The sequence below is a fragment of the Phyllostomus discolor genome, chromosome 9 (assembly GCF_004126475.2).
Source record: "Phyllostomus discolor isolate MPI-MPIP mPhyDis1 chromosome 9, mPhyDis1.pri.v3, whole genome shotgun sequence".
Classification (NCBI taxonomy): Eukaryota; Metazoa; Chordata; class Mammalia; order Chiroptera; family Phyllostomidae; genus Phyllostomus; species Phyllostomus discolor.
Window position 1 is genome coordinate 52,182,920 of NC_040911.2, and position 18,179 is coordinate 52,201,098.

Consider the following 18,179-nt stretch of genomic DNA (forward strand, 5'->3'; position numbering starts at 1 on the left):
GAGGAGAGGCTTAGGAACTTCCGGAACATCTTTAAACATTCCAACACCCAAATCATAGGGGTGCCAGAAGGAGAAGAGGAAGAGCAAGACATTGAAAACTTACTTGAACACATAGTGAAGAAGAACTTCCCCAATCTGGAGAAGGAAAGAGACTTCCAGGAATTCCAGGAAGCTCAGAGTCCCAAAGAAGTTGGACTCAAGGAGGAACACACTAAGGCACATCATAATTACATTAGCTAAGATTAAAGATAAGCAGAGAATCTTAAAAGCAGCAAGAGAAAAGGAAACAGTTACCTTCAAAGGAATTCCCATTAGACTATCAGTTGATTTCTCAAAACAAACCTTACAGGCAAGAAGGGGCTGGAAAGAAGTATTCTAAGTCATGAAAGGCAAGGGCCTACACCCAAGATTACTCTCTCTAGCGAAGTTCTCATTTAGAATAGAAGGGCCGATCAAGTGCTTCCCAGATAAGGTCAAGTTAGAGGAATTAATCATCACCCAGCCTTTATTCTATGAAATGTTAAAGGCACTTAATCTAAGAAAAACAAGATGATCAAAAATACAAACAGCAAAATGACAACAAACTCACAGCTATTAACAAGTGAACCTAAAAAAAACAAACAAACTAAGCAAACCACTAGAACAGGAACAGAATCTCAGAAATGGAGATCACATGGAGGGTTATCATTGGGGGAGAGGAAAGGAGAGAGAGGGGGAAAATGTACAGAGAATAAGTAGCACCAATGGTAGGTAGAAAATAGACAGGGGGAAGTTAAGAATAGTATAGGAGATGGAGAAGCCAAAGAACTTATATGTACAACCCATGGACATGAACTAAAGTGGGGTAATGTGTGCGGGAGGGGGTGTGTAGGGTAGAAGGGAATAAAGGGTAGGAAATGGGACAATTGTAATAGCATAATCAATAAAATATATTTAAAAAAAGAAATTGAGGGCATTTTTATACACCAACAATGAAATAACAGAAATAAAAACTAGGGGAAAATCCCATTTACTATAGCAACAAGAAAAATAGAGTACCTAGGAATGAACCCAACCACAAAAGGAAAAAGACCTGTACTTGGCAAACTATACAACACTGAAGAGAGATATTAAGAAAGACACAAATAAATGGAACTATATACTGTGCCCATGGATTGGAATATCACTACAATGTCCATACTGCCCAAAGCAATCTATAGATTCAATGCAATCCCTATTACAATACCAATGGCATATTTCACAGACATAGAACAAACATTTCAAAAATTTGTATGGAACAACACCCCCCTGCAAAGATCCTAAGCAATCCTGAGAAAGAACACAGTAAGAGGGATCATTATACCTGATGTCAAACTATACTACATGGCAACTGTTATCAAAACTGTCTGGAACTGGCATAAGAATGACAACATAGATCAATGGAACAGAATAGAGAATCCAGAAATAAACCCATGTCTATTTGGTCAATATTTGACAAAGGGTGCAGCAGCATAAAATGGAGTAAAAATAGCCTCTTTAATAAATGGTGTTGCGAGAACTGAATAAGTACATGTAAAAAAATGAAACACAATCACTAACTCACACCATGCACCAGAATAAACTCAAGATGGACAAAATCCTTAAATATAAGTTGTTCTCCGTAAGAACCCTACAGGAAAACAGTAAAATTTCAGATATCCCACACAGCAATATTTTTGCTGATATGTCTCCTACGGCAAGGGAAATAAAGGAAAAATAAACAAATGGGACTACATCAAATTAAAAAGCTTCTGCAAAGCTTCTGCAAGTTCCATCATACAGTCAGTCCCATTTCACATTATATGAAATGGGACTGACTGTATGGGGAAACATTTGCCAATGATACCTTGGATAAGGGTTTGTTTGGTCTTCAAAATATATAAAGAACTCATATGACTCAAAACCAGGAAGACACACAATCCAATTTAAAATGGGAAAAGTCCCTGGCTGGTGTGGCTCAGTGGAGTGCCAGCCTGTGAACCAAGGTATAGCTGATTCGATTCCCAGTCAGGGCACATGCCTAGGTTGTAGACCTGGCCTGAGCTGGGGGGGGGGGGGGGGGCGGTGCATGAGAGGCAACCACATATTGGCATTTCTCTCCCTCTCTTTCTCCCTCCCTGCCCCTCTCTCTAAAAATAAAAAGAGCGTTCCTTTAAAAAAATGGGCAAAGGACCTGAATAAACAGTTCTCCAAGATGGACATATGGAAGGCCCACAGACACATGAAAAGATGCTCAATATCACTAGCCATCAGAGAGATGCAAATTAAACCACAATGAGCTATCACTTCACACTAGTCAGAATGGCCATCATTAATAAATCAATAACCAACAAGTGCTGGTGAGGATATGGAGAAAAGTGAACCCTAGTGCACTATTGGTAGGAAGGCAGAGTGGTGCAGCCACTCTGGAAAACAGTATGGAATTTCCTCAAAAAACTAAAAATGGAACTGTCTTTTGACCCAGTGATTCTACTGCTGGGATTATACCCTAAGAATCCTGAAAGACCAAGTCAGAAGAACCTATGCACCCCAATGTTCACAGCAGTTATTTATAATAGGCAAGTGATGGAAGAACCTAAGTGCCCATCAGTGAAGGAGTGGATCAAAAAACTATGGTACATTTAGACAATGGACTAGTTCACAGCAGAAAAAATGAAGGAACTATCTTTCACGACAGCATGATTGAAACTGGAGAATATAATGCTAAGTGAAGTAAGCCAGTGGGTGAAAGACAAATATTGTATGATCTTACCTATAAGAGGAATCTAACGAACAACACAAACCAACAAAGGAGCAAGACAGAATCATAAGCATGGAAACAAGGAAAAGACTGATAGAGACTAGGGAAGAGCAGAGCGGGGGATGAGGGATAAAGATGAAAAGAAGGGCAAGAGTCAAGGAACAATAGAGTGGGGAATGACTATAGGGGTGGAGGGTGGGCTGGACAAAGGAGGTCAAAGGGAGACATATTGGGACAACTGTAATAGAACAATAATAAAATATTTAATAAAGAAAAGAATTGTCATGGTGATGTAAAATGCAACATAGGAAATACAGGCAATAAAATTCTAATGAGTATGTATAGTGTCAGATGGGTATGAGATTTATTGAAATGATCATTTCTAAGCTATGTAATGTCTAATCACTGTGGTATATACCTGAAACTACTATAATAATGTATGTCAAGTGTAATTTACACTTGAAAAATAAATGATTTAAAAATGAAAAAAATTGGTACACTATGTATGTAAATGTACAGAATTTACATATAACATGTACATGTTTAAAAATGTTGAAACAGTTACTATTTATGATACTCTGACCTCTTTTATTCTATAATTTAACTCTGATTTCAATTATATTTTATTCTATTATTTAAAAAGTTGATTTCATAACTATAAGGAATGTGACCTCTCATATTAAAAAAACACTGATTTCAAGGATATATAACAATGAAAATTAAAAAATGAAGTACTGGGTTCTATTCCTTTCAAACTGAAATCCCTTCAGTAAGATTTTGATTTATTAGCATCTCTAATACAAAGCTATAGATCAATGTTAAAATTTATTAGGACTGAACAATAACATTTTTACGAGTAATACTTATTTTATGCTGTTTTACTTTTTCTATACCCTTGCTCCCTCATTTGGCCATCTCTACTCACAATCCTTACTTTCCTATGGTCACCTGACCCTCTGCTTTCAAGTATGCTCTGGTCTCATCATCCCCCAAAAAAGAAAACAATAACACACGTGAATGCTGCTTCCTATTTCCCCACCCTCCTCCAGAAAGCTACCTTCTGCAATCACTCTCTAACTTTTAAGTGGTTTTACTGATCTGCTCTGTACTGCCAAACTTGAATGAGTAATTTGCCTTGTTGTAACTGTTAATATGGCTGGGCTGTGTCTTTAAAGATTAAAAATCAACATCTCTTAAGTGTTAAGAATACCGATTCTATCATCAAGCCTGTATTCCATTTAATTCTGCAAAGAGTCTACCCAAAACTACACCAACATCAAGAATCTGAGAATCTTATTACCAAAAAAGATAAGATAGTTTAAAACAATACTTCTTGATACAAAAGTATATTTAAGTTGAAAGGAAAAAATAAACAACTTTATGCTTTAACTTGTAGTCTAAAATCTCTAAAACCATAAATAAGTAGTGTTGTTAAGTCATAATAAACTACAGTATAATATATAATAACACATATACTATGTATTGTTATCTTTTATAAATTGTCAGGTAATTTTTACATTGGGGAGATACAGAAGTGAAGCCATATGTATAGGAGACCTTACTTTTCACGACACACCCCAAGATTCCAACATAACAAATATAACCACAGCATAAGATTTTTCACAATAAAAAGCCTATCTGACACAAAGAAGAGTAGCTATCACTTAGAGATACCAAAGAGATAAGAAAAAGAGCTCAATTACTTTCTAAGTGACTTGTACTTCAGGATAACAGGACAGCTTCCTAATGCATGTGGGATAATTACAGCCTTAGAAATATATATAATTTTTAATTAAAAAATTTGAATAGTTTACACATTCCTATGATTCAAAACTCAAAAAGTATAAAAAGGCAATTTATGTGATCTTTAAAAACTTTTTCTTTTTCCAATAATGGAATTAAGCTTTATATTTAATTAATTAAATATTTTATAATTTTATAAAAGTCTTATTACCAATCACATTATAATTGTAGTACAAAACTATGTAATTGTACAAACAGGTATTCACGCTATTTTTTATGTCATGCTATATATTTTAGCATCTAATTATACTATATATTAACTTTTGTACTTGATTAGTATTTTGTTACACCATTTCCAATTGGTGTCTGTCTGTAAGTATTGGCTTCTTATTAGAACTGAAAGCTCTTTGAGATCAATGATGTCATCATATGCTATTGAAATACTCTCAGGTAGTTAATAAATTGGTAATATTAATTCAAAAAACAAGGCACCTATGTCAGTTCACATTTATTGACCTTTTGAAAACAGTCTCATCTTTTTAAGCATGTTGTTCTTACCTCTCATTGTTCTCCTCCACAGTATCTTGCACTCTGGAGGACAGTCCTGTGTATCTGTCACCTGTCAGTTTTTCTTCTTCTAGCCCTATCCTGTTCCCATTGTATTTTTCATTCATTATTTTGGTGGGTGAATGATCAAAAGCAGGACATAAGTCTTCTTTAGAAAGTTCTTTCCACTGTTTCTAGGTAAGGAAGATAAAAAACAAATGTAAACACTCAAATTTTGGTTTCCTTAATATTAAAGGAATTTACGAATTCAAATTCTATTGTCAACTTAAGAAAGCCCTGTAATGCTAACAGATGATGGAAAGAGGACCTAATTATAATATTAGTTATAGTAAAAAGATTTTAGCCAAAGTCAGATTTTGCTGGACTCCTAATCCAAAGGTATGTAACACTGGAAGAAGTGATTTGGTATCTCCTTGTCACTGTCTAATCTAATGCAGAACCTACAGTGAGCTCTTCAAGCTGGTCCCCATGATGCAAGAGGACTTAAATTTGGTTGTCCCTACTAGGCATACTAGGAGCTCCAGGTAGCTTGCCCAACACCAGGTTAGGCAAAACTCCTCTAGCATGCAAAGACTTCAAAGCAGGCAGGATTTAGACCATGACAATAAGAAATCACATTTTCTTTGTCTATGAAAATGCTAATGTCATCACCTACCCCAGATGCCTGTTGTGATTAATGAGATGACATATGAAAGGGCCCAGCATCGTGTCTGGCAAACATTAGTTTCCTTTGCCCTTACTGACACTACCCCTAGAGAAGATAAGGAAGAGAAGGTGCAAAGTGTACCTGGGTTTCTGGAAGATGAAGGCAGTGAGAAAGTACAGGCCAGAAAGGGAGAAGGCAAATATAATATTGACACGGGAGCATTGGCTTTCAAGTCTTTCAAGGGCTAGGAAGATAACCACCCATCTCCCTGACAATAACAAGAGTAGCAGAAGATGTGGCAGAGAGCGCCAATGGTTTTGATTATTTGTAACTGGTGCAAAATGATTTGCCATAAATGGGATGGCCCTCTTTGAAGATCCTATCATGGAAACATGGAGTCTTGAATTTAATGATTAAGGAACTGTACAGCTATTTTCTCACAATTTTAATGATTTTTCCAGAGAAATGTAACAATGAAACTTACTTTTCTGGAACTAATGCAATGCTGACTCCCTGGAGTTACTTTACTGAAAAAACAGCACTGATTTTGACACTAGGCCTACACACATTGCCTACAATCCCACGTATTTCTTACCAAAGAAAGCCTCTCAAAGGAGCAGTAAAATGATGTAATTAAACTTAAAACCCACTGTAATGTGTTAAAAGTGTATCATTTACTAAATGCTTTATTAGTAGTGACAAATTACCAGACAGAGATCTTCAACACCAACTCTGAATTGCCAAACTGGATTAGTTACCGTGTGAGGTTTACTGTCATCATTGATACTGGAAGTGTACTAATAAGTACATGGTAATACCAGCAACCATATTGTGTGTTTACACCTGACCCTGTACCAAGAAAGGTATAAGGTAAATGCTATGTTTATTAGAGACCACTAGAAGTTATCTATATTTATCTAGGTAGGTCAAAGTCATTGAAGACTTCTGTAAATGAATACTTTATATCCACATGTGCCAGATATCTTCACTTAAAATTCTATCCAGTAATGAAAATATCACTTGCATCATATAAATCTAAATAAAGACTGAGGGTGAAGACAGATGTCTCCTTTTAGGAAAAAGTACCAGAGATGAAGAATTACATGGGTCGGGTGCTACTGAACAGACCATTCTCCAGAGGGAGATACACAGGTTCTGGAGTATCCTCCACCCTCACTACTGTTGTGCTCACATTAGAAAGAAGCTTCCTTCTTTTCACAAATATTGAGTTTTCCCAAAACCCAGAGGCAAAGATGAGTTAGGTGTATGGAGAGAAATAAGAATTTCATAAACTGGTTTTCATTTCCATGTATAGAAAAGGAAATACTTTTATGGGTATAGTTACATTATTCAGTTTGGGGCATCTACATATAAAAAGTAACTTTACATCTTTGTAACAGTAAAGTTTTATGATTTAAGATTTCAGGTAACATTATACCTCTTAGATATCTGTTCTAAGGTAAGGTTCTAGTATATCACTGTCCAATGAAATACAATGTGAGCCACATATATAATTTTAAAATGTCTTAGCCATGCTTTTTTAAAAAGATAAATTTTAACAATGTTTTATTTAACTGAATACTTTAAAATATTGCCATCTAAGCATAAAATCAATATTTTTAAATTATTGAGACATTTTACATTTCCTCCTTGTATGTAATCTTTAAAATTTGGTGTATATTTTACATTTTAAGCAGATTTTGATTCAGAGTAGCCATATTTCAAGTACAGATATACCACTTTTCAAAAGTTCACATGATGCTGCTTTGCTTATACAAAAAGACCTACATCAATTAGTGTTCACTAACTGAAAGAAATCTTGAGGATTTTCACTTCTGTGAAAATAGCATTCAGTGCTTATTTTGCAGCTAGCTGTTAATAGAGGCAGCATAAATCCTGAGCAGCAACAGTGGCACCACTTTTACTACAAGGGTGGGCAAAAGTAGGTTTACAGTTCTTTGTATGGAAAAAGACAAGTAGGTTATGATTATTACAATAGCTTTCTTAATTCAAGAGAATGTCACAATGGCACAGTGTACTTAGGTGCCATCTTGCAAGTGCTCAAATTGCCAGTCTTCGCTAATAATAATACAAGAATAAACTTTGTTTCATGTACTCACAACTTTAAACCTACTTTTGCACACCCCTGTATATATTAGTGCTGTTTTAGGTTTTATGTATTTTTTTAAACATTTTACTTACTTACTTTTAGAGAGAGGAGAAGGGAGGGAGAAAGAGAGGAACAGAAACATCAATGTGTGGTTGCCTCTCATGTGCCCCCCACTGGGGACCTGGCTCGCAATCCAGGCATGTGCTCTAAACAGGAATTGAACAGGCAACCATATAGTTCGCAGGCTGGCACTCACTCCACTGAGCCGTGCCAGCCAGGGCAGGTTTTATGTATTACTTGGTATGGTTTGGTAGGTTATTTTTTGGGTCCAAGAATGCACAAAAATGTTTCCATATAAAATAATAATAACTGCTTCGATGATTTGTGCCATTTAAGCTTACCAAAAGTTTCATGGGAATGTTCCATTTTCAGATGGCGGGGAAACCTACACTCAATAGCACATGTAGTTAATGATATATTGTTAGATTGTGGAGTTCTAGGACAAAAAAAAAAACTGTGTAAAAACACCCCAAGCCCATATACATAAATACATATTCCTGGAAGAATACATACATGTATAAACTGTTATAAATTTGGGATGAGTGAGTTAACAAGGACTTCTACTTTGTACATGATATACTTCCATACTCTTTTAATTATTTTATATCCAACATGTACTCATTAATCCTTTTTATAATAAAAAACTTAATAGCACCTCACAAATTATTAGTGTCTGGCTAAAATAATTTCTGTAGAAACTTTCCAAATGGGAAACATGATTGGTAACAAATACGTAATAATGATTACCAGCATCTGAAAAATACAGTGACATTTCCAATGTCTTTTCTGGAATGGAGGCAGAGAATGCTTTGGGGTTGAATGGGGTGCTAATGATGCCAAATTGATAGTCTGATGGCTATGGCATATCAGATAAACTGGGACAGAAAACATTCTTCCTAGCCACAACATGCATTGTTCTAATAATGAAGACCACAGAAAAAGTGCCCATAAAACTTATCTTTGTAGTTAAAAAGATCTTCAAAGTAAGTGTGTGTGTATGTATGTGTGTGTGTGTGTGTGTGTATATATATATATATATATATATATATATTCTAAAACTAAAAGAAACCTAAGTTAAAAAAAATTTAAACTGGCAGGGAGGAATACTATGCAAAGGACAGTACACTTTCCCTACAATTACTCAGTCTGTAAGAACAACCAGGAAATAAGCAATGAGTGGCGACAAGGGGAGCTATGAAAGTGGGTGGAAAAGTTTGGTATAACTAGTTAACTTTTTTAAGATTCCAGATTTAAATTGGTAAATGGTCACTGAGGTAAAAACAAAGAGACATTTTCCTAATCTTAAAACACTTGAGATAACTTTTCCAAATCACAGTTCAATGCCAAGCAAACCCAATGTTCTAAAAGTCTAACTTCTGAAGTAGGGCCTCATGTTTTGTGGGGCTTAATCTTACAAATTGACTATTTTACAAACTGATGGCATTTAGTAATCTAATGTTTCTTTTCAATTAAAAAAATTAAAGCTATTAAAAGATTCAAAAAAAGTTTTCAATGAAACTTAAAAGGCTTATTCATAATATTGTTTTAGCTAGTAATTGCAGAAATTAAAGAGCTGGTAGATGTGTTCATATAAGAGAAATATAAAGAAAGAGATTCCATCAACTTATGTCCAACACTATGTGATCAGACCAGACAAGCAATGAAGGTCTGTTGTTACTTTGTTGTTTCTATTTTACATTTTATGTTAGTATATAACATGGCTTCTGACAGTCAGTCATTGAATGTGCTTTTGCAAATGTGGAATAAGAATATTTTTGTGAGAATAAAACTACCAACCCAAGAAAGTATAATATTCTACTGGAATTTTATTATATTTGCCATAAGTACTCAAGTTGCTCATTATTATAAAATGAAATATCTATTATATAAACTAAGTATTCTATAATTCCAGGTCAAGTTTTCAATGGGTAAAAGCACCTATATTTTCAGGTTTATTTTAATGATCAAATGCTTAAACCCTCCTTACACGAAAATTTTATTTTCTTTAATGTAATCTTGTTCCCAGTAGAGCTTTTGAGTAACAGGTAGGATTTCATATGAGGCTCAGGTATGTATGAGGAAGTGAGTTTAATTTTATAATTTTAAGATGGCCAGTTGGATTTACCACATTAATGTAAATATGCTTTTTAGAAGGAAGGGAAAATATAAGTGCTTAAATGAAGTGCAGTTATTTGATGCTAATCATATTTATTACACAGGTATTATTTTTTCCCCTGAAAAAGTTTACCTGTATATTTGAATCTCCCCTTATAAACTTTGCTCCTTCTATTATAGTCATATATGAAAATCTGAGTTGATCTGGTGTCTGAATAAGTCCCATTCGATATTTTCTCATATTCAGTAACAGCTGTTTAATGTTAATATCATCTCCTTTTTCCATCTGAAAGAAAGGCAGAAAGTAAATTATTCAAGCCTTTTGTTTTAGAGTCCAGGAAAGAGAAGCAATAAAGGATAATTACTAAGAGTTTTGTTATGTCCTATGTTCTTCCTCAAAAACAAGGATACGTTATCACTGAAACTGTCAGTTATATATAAAACCACGATCCCCAGACACCCACCTTCCCAAACCTCAACTGTTCAAGTTGTAGATGGAGGACTTTTAGTCCTTTAGCTGATTCATAATTGATTCCAAACCAACCAAAAGCACCTCATTCAGTATGGCCAGTGTTTGGTCTAAGGAAGGATTTATGACCCGTCTGGCTTAACATAAAGAAGAGCTGCTCTTCTTGGCAGGAGTAAAACTTTTTGCCCAGTGCCCTTCTGCCTTCATGTCTGTGTACAGCAGCCTTCTGGAGATGGTGAAGAAGAAAGATATAAAGACCCTAGATTCACAATGACACTGCTGAGCCACTGCACCAGCCCTGGACTATTGATCTGGTATTATAACCACCATATTCTCCCCTCAACTGAAAAAGAAAAAAGTTGTTGAAATTATGTTTGGGAACAGGCACACACGATTCAGTTTTAATATTCACTATTAATAGAATAAACACTGGAGTTTTAAACATATCAAAGTTCACTTTAATGTACCAATCTAATTTCTGATTGAAGTAGACTATATATAGGCCAAGTAGATGTGATAAGACTCAACTGTTCTTACACCCCACAAGTGTAACTGAAGGAGTATAAATGAAATGTTCAGATTTTTCCTAAAAAGAGACAAAAGTTTTAAGTTTGAAAACCACAGTTCTAGGATACTGACATTAGCTTACTCCTGTTAGTGGAAACAATACAAAAGTAAACAAGCCTAAAATTAGCTCATAAGAAACACTTACCAGAACAAGACAGGTATCGACTAGAGCAAAGGTGCCTGACCGTCCAATGCCTGCGCTACAGTGGATCACTGCAGGCCCATGTTCAGGATTCAAGGAGCCAGATTCTCTCACTTTAAATAAGAAATTGAGAAATGAAGCTGGTGATTCAGGGACTCCAAAATCTGGCCAGGTGGTATAATGAAAGTGAGATATTGTTCTGGTTTCACCACTCTAAAAAGTAAAAATCAAGGGGAAAAAGTTAGTTCTATTTTTTTTCTTTGAAAAAACTACTTCAGAATTATTAAGTGCTTTGTGTAATGCTTTTAATCCTATGGACTTTTTATACCATGGTTTTTCCTTTGGTTTCTGATAATCACCTACACAAGTTTGGAAAGATTTTCTTTAGGAGAATTTAGAATATGTGAATAATAGTTAACATTATTTTGCAGGTGTGTTCTAAGCTTTTTATGTATTAATCATATAACAATCCTATCTAGAAGCCATTCTACAGATGAGAAAACTGAAGCAAAAAAGGTTAAATAATTTATCCAAGGTCACACATTTAAAAAATGACAGAGTCAGAATTTGAAGCAGAAGTCCAGTGTAGCACTTAAGTTCTTAACCACTAAACTATACCATATATGCTGCCAATACTTTAATTCATACTTGATGATGAATGGATTCTTTTTTATTCTATTTTTTAAAATGTCTACCAGTATAAGTTTACATTCTTTAATGGTCTTCTTTTTAAGAATTCCAAAATTTTTTTAGATATAATCTTTCCCATTCTATAAATCATCTTTTATATTGTGTTACACTGGCACAGAGGAACAACTCAAGAATTTAAAAAATCTTCTGATTGCTGCTTTTCCCCATGATAATAATTTCTATCCCTAAAATTGTTTATATGCTTTTGATGATACGCTAACATGCTAAATGTTTCCTATCTCTTAAAGCCTGCTGGGCATTCACTATCACTTCCTGGATAGTCCTGATGATCTTATATATCTGACTTACTCCTTATGAAAATGTTCCTTAGTTTTTGCTAATTGCCTTTTGCCCTAAGGAGCACTTTTGTGCCTTATACTAATTTTTGTAAATGAACATGTCTTTGCACAATTTTTCAGTTTCATTATAAGGCATTTTGGAGGAAGAAGCCATAGAATCAACATTAAAAAACATAGTATTTTTAAGGGATAACAGCCAAACATTATTACAGAACCTCCTTCCAATATAAATTTTCAAAATTAAAGTCAGTTTTCACTTTTAAAAAAATAAAAGTTCCCTCTTTTCAGTAGAAATTAAGAGTCTAAGTGTCAGACTATATTATATTGGGCACAACACTGATAAAGCAGTAAAGAAATTTTAAAAAAAGTTTAATTATATAGTTTTAGTGATTAATTCTTCTAAATATCCAGCTTTCATAATTCCAAATATACCATGGTCAATAGGTTCTCAATATACTGGGGTACTAGAAGATTTTTTTATTACTAAAATGATCATTCTTGTTACTAAACTTCAAAACATTTCCATACTAAGTATCGTAAGTGAAGAAAGCCAGACTCCAAAAAAGATATACTGTATGATTCCACTTACATAACAGTCTGGAAAAGACAAAATTATAGGAATTGAAGCCAACTCAGTGGTTTCAAGGAGCTGGGAGTGGGATATAGCACTGATTGTACATAGGCAGCCTAAGAAAATGGGTGCTGCTAGAAATGTTGGTAGTGCTAGAACTGATCTTTATCTTGATAGGGGTGAAGCATTATACAACTGAATGCATTGTCAAAATTCTAAGAATTGTATACCAAAATCACTGTATTTTACTGTATGTAAAAAAGGAAATTAAATTTACTGTACTAAAAAAAAGGTATTTAAAATATTCCAAATTAAGAAGGCTCTTACAAAGTTAAAATTGGACAGGTGAAAACCTGATAATTCCCTGCTGTGGTCATCACCTACCATGCAGTGCTGGCTATGCACAGCAGGGCCAGACTATCCATTTGCATATGGACCCTGCTTGCATAGGAGCTGTGCTCCTTATGGTGTGGCCTAGTGTTCCTAAGTGATTGTATACTCAATTATTATATCACCTCCTGGCACCAAACCTATGGTTACCTCCCAGTCCTGAACAACTGTTTGCTTTTTCTTTGCTCGTATGGTTTTGGCTCAAGCCTATTGACCCCCTGTTCAATTTTTTCAAATTCAAGCCACACTGTCTGGGTTATTCAAAGACAGTTCCCAGAAATGCTCACAACTATTTGTATGATATAGTGTTTGTATGATGCTAACTAATGGATTTTTGAAAATCGGTCTTTTTCTTCTCTATCAGAACAGACTAAAAAACTCCATTATTAATTTACTCTTACCAAAAAAAAGATAAAAAAAAAAAACAGCTCACAAAATCATATAAATCCCAAAAGACCACCTAAAGCAGTAAGAGCCTGATGTTACTCTGTGGTATAAAAGAAATGTTTAAAGGAATTATTAGACAGACCCCTTTTCCCTCTTTTTCATGTGGGGAAAAAAAGGCTTGCCAAAGGATAGATAGAGAGCTAAAACAAAATTCATCTTCATTCCAAACAAGCTCTACATTTAGACTTTAGAATATCTGACAAACTCCTTGTATGAAAACTGTTGAAGCACCCTTTCCTTCTCCTAAGTCACCAAGTTACACAGTTTTCCCTCAGCAATGCTCAGGTGGTCCCTCCCAGCCCTTTCTCACAGTTGCACCTCACACACACACACACACACACACACCCCTAATTTGCACCCACAACTGCTTAGTTGTCCCTTCTCCAGCTGCTCTGTACACACCTGCCCAATTCTCTTTGTACAATGTTGCATTATGTAAACCACACTCTACCCAAAGATGTCAAGTAGTTCACTGTTCTTTTTAAGGCAAAAATCTCATTTACATTTTTTGAAGAATTCTAAATTTAAAGTCTTGGAATAAAGATATCAAACTCATTATACAGGGTAGGCAAAAGTAGGTTTACAGTTGTTCGTATGAAAAATAGAATAATAAATAAATAATAATACAAAAATAAACTCTGTTTCCTGACCTCCCAATTGTAAATCTACTGTTGGCCCACCCTGTAAATGAAGGACAGAAAGATAATCTGAGCTAAATGGTTGTAAGACAATGGGGAGCTGTTAGGCTTATTGCAATGGCAATTTAAATGTATGCTGTCAAAAGCCATTCAAATTAACTATTATTTTCATCATCAGTATACATATTTTTTAATTAATATAAAAATCTATGCAGCTCTATGGGTCTAATTACTTTTACACTTCTAGGCATATATAGAAGGTACCAAGATTATGTTTCCAGAAGACTTCCATATGCCCCAATTTCATCATCTGTAGATAGGGTTAAAAATAGTACTTACCTTAGAAGGCTATTATGAGGAATAAATGAAATAATGAATGCAAAGTACCTAATGTATATTTGCACATGATAAAGCTTAATAGATACTGGCTATTTCTGAAACTATTATACTCACTAATTTATGATAGCCCCTAACAATTTCCAATCATTTTAAAACTCTCCATATTTTCAATCTCTTCACTTAATATTCCCTCTGCACCTGAAGATTAGCAAAGTTTGTTAACATTACCTCCTAAATATATATTTAATATATCAAATCTGTACCCTCATGGTCACTGCCTTAATTCAGGCTCTCATCATTTTTGCCAGGATCACTATATACTCCATGTTAAATATTTGGTTACTTTTATTTTTAATGAGTAATATTTTTAAGTCTATCTTATTGGTTATGCTAGTACAGTTTTCCCAGGTTTTTCTCTCCCCTTTATTTCCCCTCCACCCTTCACCCCCCAACTCCCCAGCATTCCCCCCACCCCTGCCCACTTAGTTCATGTCTATGGGTTGTACATATAAGTTCTTTGACTTCTCTGTTTCCCATAACATTCTTAACCTCCCTGTCTATTTTATGGCTATCAATTATGCTTCTTATTCCCTGTACCTTTCCCCTTCCAAATTCTTCTCTTCCCTAGCCCCACTGAAAATCCTCTATGTGATCTGTTTCTCTGGTTCTGTTCCTGCTCTGGTTGTTTCCTTAGTTTCTGTTTTTGCTTTTTAGGTTCAGTTGTTGATAGTTGTGAACTTGTTGTCATTTTGCTGTTCACAGAAACTTCTTCCATTTCTTATAGAAGTCCCTTTAACCTTTCATATAATAAGGGCTTGGTAATGATGAACTCCTTTAATTTTACCTTATCTGGGAAGCATTTTATTTGCCCTTCCATTGTAAATTAAAGCTTTGCTGGACAGAATAATCTTAGATGTAGGTCTTTGCATTTCATGACTTCAAATACCTCTTTCCAGTCCATTCTTGCCTGTAGGGTTTCTTTGGAGAAGTCAGCTGATAGTCTTATGGGATGTCCTTTGTGGCTAACTCTCTCCTTTCCTCTTGCTGGTTTTAAGATTCTGTCTTTATCTTTAATCTTGAGTAACTTAATGATGATGTGCCTTGGTGTGTTCCTTCTTGGGTCCAATTTCTTTGGGACTCTCTGGGCTTCCTGGAACTCTATTTCCTTTGCCAGGTTGGGGAAATTTTCCTTTATTATTTGTTCAAATAAGTTTTCAACTTCTTGCTCTTCTCCTTCTGGTACCCCTATGATTCTGATCTGAGAGCACTTAAAGTTGTCCCAGAAGTTCCTAAGCCTCTACTCCCTTTTTTTTTTGAATTCTTGTTTCTTCATTCTATTGCAGTTGGATGTTTATTTCTTCCTTTTGTTCCAAGTTGTTGATTTGTGTCCTGGTTTCCTTCCCTGCACTGTTGGTTCCCGATATATTCTGCTTTATTTCACTTTGGGTAGCCTTCCTTTCTTCCTTCATTCTGCCACTGGGCTGAATCAGTTCTGTGAGCATCCTGATTACCAGTGTTTTGAACTTTGCATCCAATTGGTTGGCTATCTCCCCATTGCTTAGTTCTTTTTCTGGAGTTTTGATCTGTTCTTTCATTTGGGCCATGTTTCTTTGTCTTGGTACTCCTGTATGCTGTAAAGGGGAAGGGCCTTAGTTTTTTGCCAGTGCAGGGCTACCCTCTTTGCTGCTGTTGTGGCACTGTCTCTGGGGGAAGGGTGAGAGAGGGAACAATGCCACTCACTTGCTCTACTCCAGCCCTACTTTCCAACAAACTCTCTCTTGTGAGACTGGGAGTTTCTCCTGCCATGGCAACCCCCGCAGTAGTTTATAGCAAACTTTGAGTCTTTAGTTTCCTGTTCAACCAGCCATGCCTTGCCCGCATAGTCTATAGCCTTGCCATGCATCCTCTCTTCTCAGGGGCTTGCCTCCCATCTTCGCCCCTCCTACAGGTCTGGGTGAATGTTCCTTTAACTCCTTGGCTGTTGGGGTTCCATACAGTTTGATTTTCTGGCACTTCTTATTTATTGTCTTTAGATTGGTTGTTTTTTATCCTTATTTTGGTTGTGCAAGGAAGCAAAGTAGTTTCTACCTATGCCTCCATCTTGGCCGGAACCCCCCTTGTTACTTTTATTTTAAAAGATTAATAGAACTCACCAGATCTATAGGAGAGGAGAGTGACAGGATAGTTAGGAACAGGGATTTCATTCTAAGCAAAGAAAAGCAATATGCAGAGGTATGAGCCCCCAAGTAAAAACCTATGTGAGAAGAGTTAAGTCATTTAGCAAGAAGGAATCTTGAGTCCCTAAAGGAGATGAGGTACAGAAGGAAGCAAGGACTCAGCTGGGCTGGGTCACGGACTTCTGAAAGGGCAATGGAAGGTTTTTAGAGCAAGGTGGAAGAATCACGCCTGTTTGAGAATTGCCACTCAGTTATAGTGTGGTTAACAATGTACTCAGTGCAACAAAAGAGAAGAGTTCAAAGGTAACAGATAAGAACCTTGCCCATGGGGAGTTAAAAACCTTGTTATATAAAGTCAAAATATATGCACACAGAAGTAGTGAATGAGCCAGTAAAGTGGTAAAATTTAAAGTAAGGAGAGAAACTCTTAGCTGATAAAAATGAATGCATCACAGATATACTGAGTGCATGCTCTCAGCTGAGAGAAACTCTTAGCTGATAAAAATGAATGCATATATATATACTGAGACCTCAGTAAAAAATGGGACACAAATGGTAGTGCCTGAAAGATTGGTAAGCTGTAAGTAGGAAGAGAAGAGACCAGGACATTCCAGGAGAGATGAACCTTTAAGCTATTTTGACTCAAGTCCCAGCTAAACATCATAATTAGACACTCATCTGTTTGGGACAAATCTACGGAGATAGAGAAATAGAAGACTGGCTGTCAATATTACAAGTGTATTCCTGGAATAAGTTGGTCAACAATATTATGGAAAATAGTGAAGGACAACTATAAAGAAAAAAATGAAAGATAAATAAGCACACTAGATGACCTTGTACTTTAAAAGCCCCTCAAAACTATCTTCATAGCTTAAGCCACAGCGACACTTTAAAAGCAAAAATTCAATCTCTTCATTCAGGAGCAAAAGTTTAAATTCAGCTCTAATCAAGACACTGTAAAAATACTGCTGGTATGTAGTTTTACTGCTCCATTAGACAAGAGGTCTATAAAAGAGCAGGGCCTGCACAGACAGCTCTGGACCTGGATCTGTTAATAGATATAAGCCAGATTCCTTTAGAAGCCAACGGGTTCTCTGCAGCTCAGGAATCTCAACAAAGATCTGCTGGCGAGACTGGCTATCACTCCCCTACTTCATCACCCGTCACTCTCATTATTTCCTTCTCCCTTAACTTGATCTTTTCAATTGTCCTTGCTCCTGCAGTTGTTTCCAATTCATTAATATTACAAAGACAACCGATATAGACAACTAAAGCTAATAACTGTGGACCCTACACCAAATTTTAGGTACTGTTATATAGTATTAATTCACTTAATTCTTATAACAACCCCCTTAGGATAGGTACACATCATTATCTTCATTTTGTAGATGAGAAAACTGAGGTACAGAGGTTAAGTAATGAGACCAATCACACAGCAAGGAACAGCTGAG

The 18,179-nt window shown here is 35.6% G+C and overlaps 1 protein-coding gene across 3 annotated transcripts in view; it reads right to left on the minus strand.

Moving 5' to 3' along the window:
* The window catches only part of PTPN2 (protein tyrosine phosphatase non-receptor type 2), a 142,618-nt gene that overhangs the window by 23,750 nt on the left and 100,689 nt on the right, over positions 1 to 18,179 (minus strand). For all 3 annotated transcript variants that reach the window (XM_028523917.2, XM_036009349.1, XM_036009348.1), the window contains exons 6-8: positions 11,181 to 11,390; positions 10,133 to 10,285; positions 5,060 to 5,241 (exon numbers count right to left, since the gene is read on the minus strand). In XM_028523917.2, the coding sequence (XP_028379718.1) occupies positions 5,060 to 5,241; positions 10,133 to 10,285; positions 11,181 to 11,390 (545 nt within the window). The remainder of the gene's footprint in view (positions 1 to 5,059; positions 5,242 to 10,132; positions 10,286 to 11,180; positions 11,391 to 18,179) is intronic.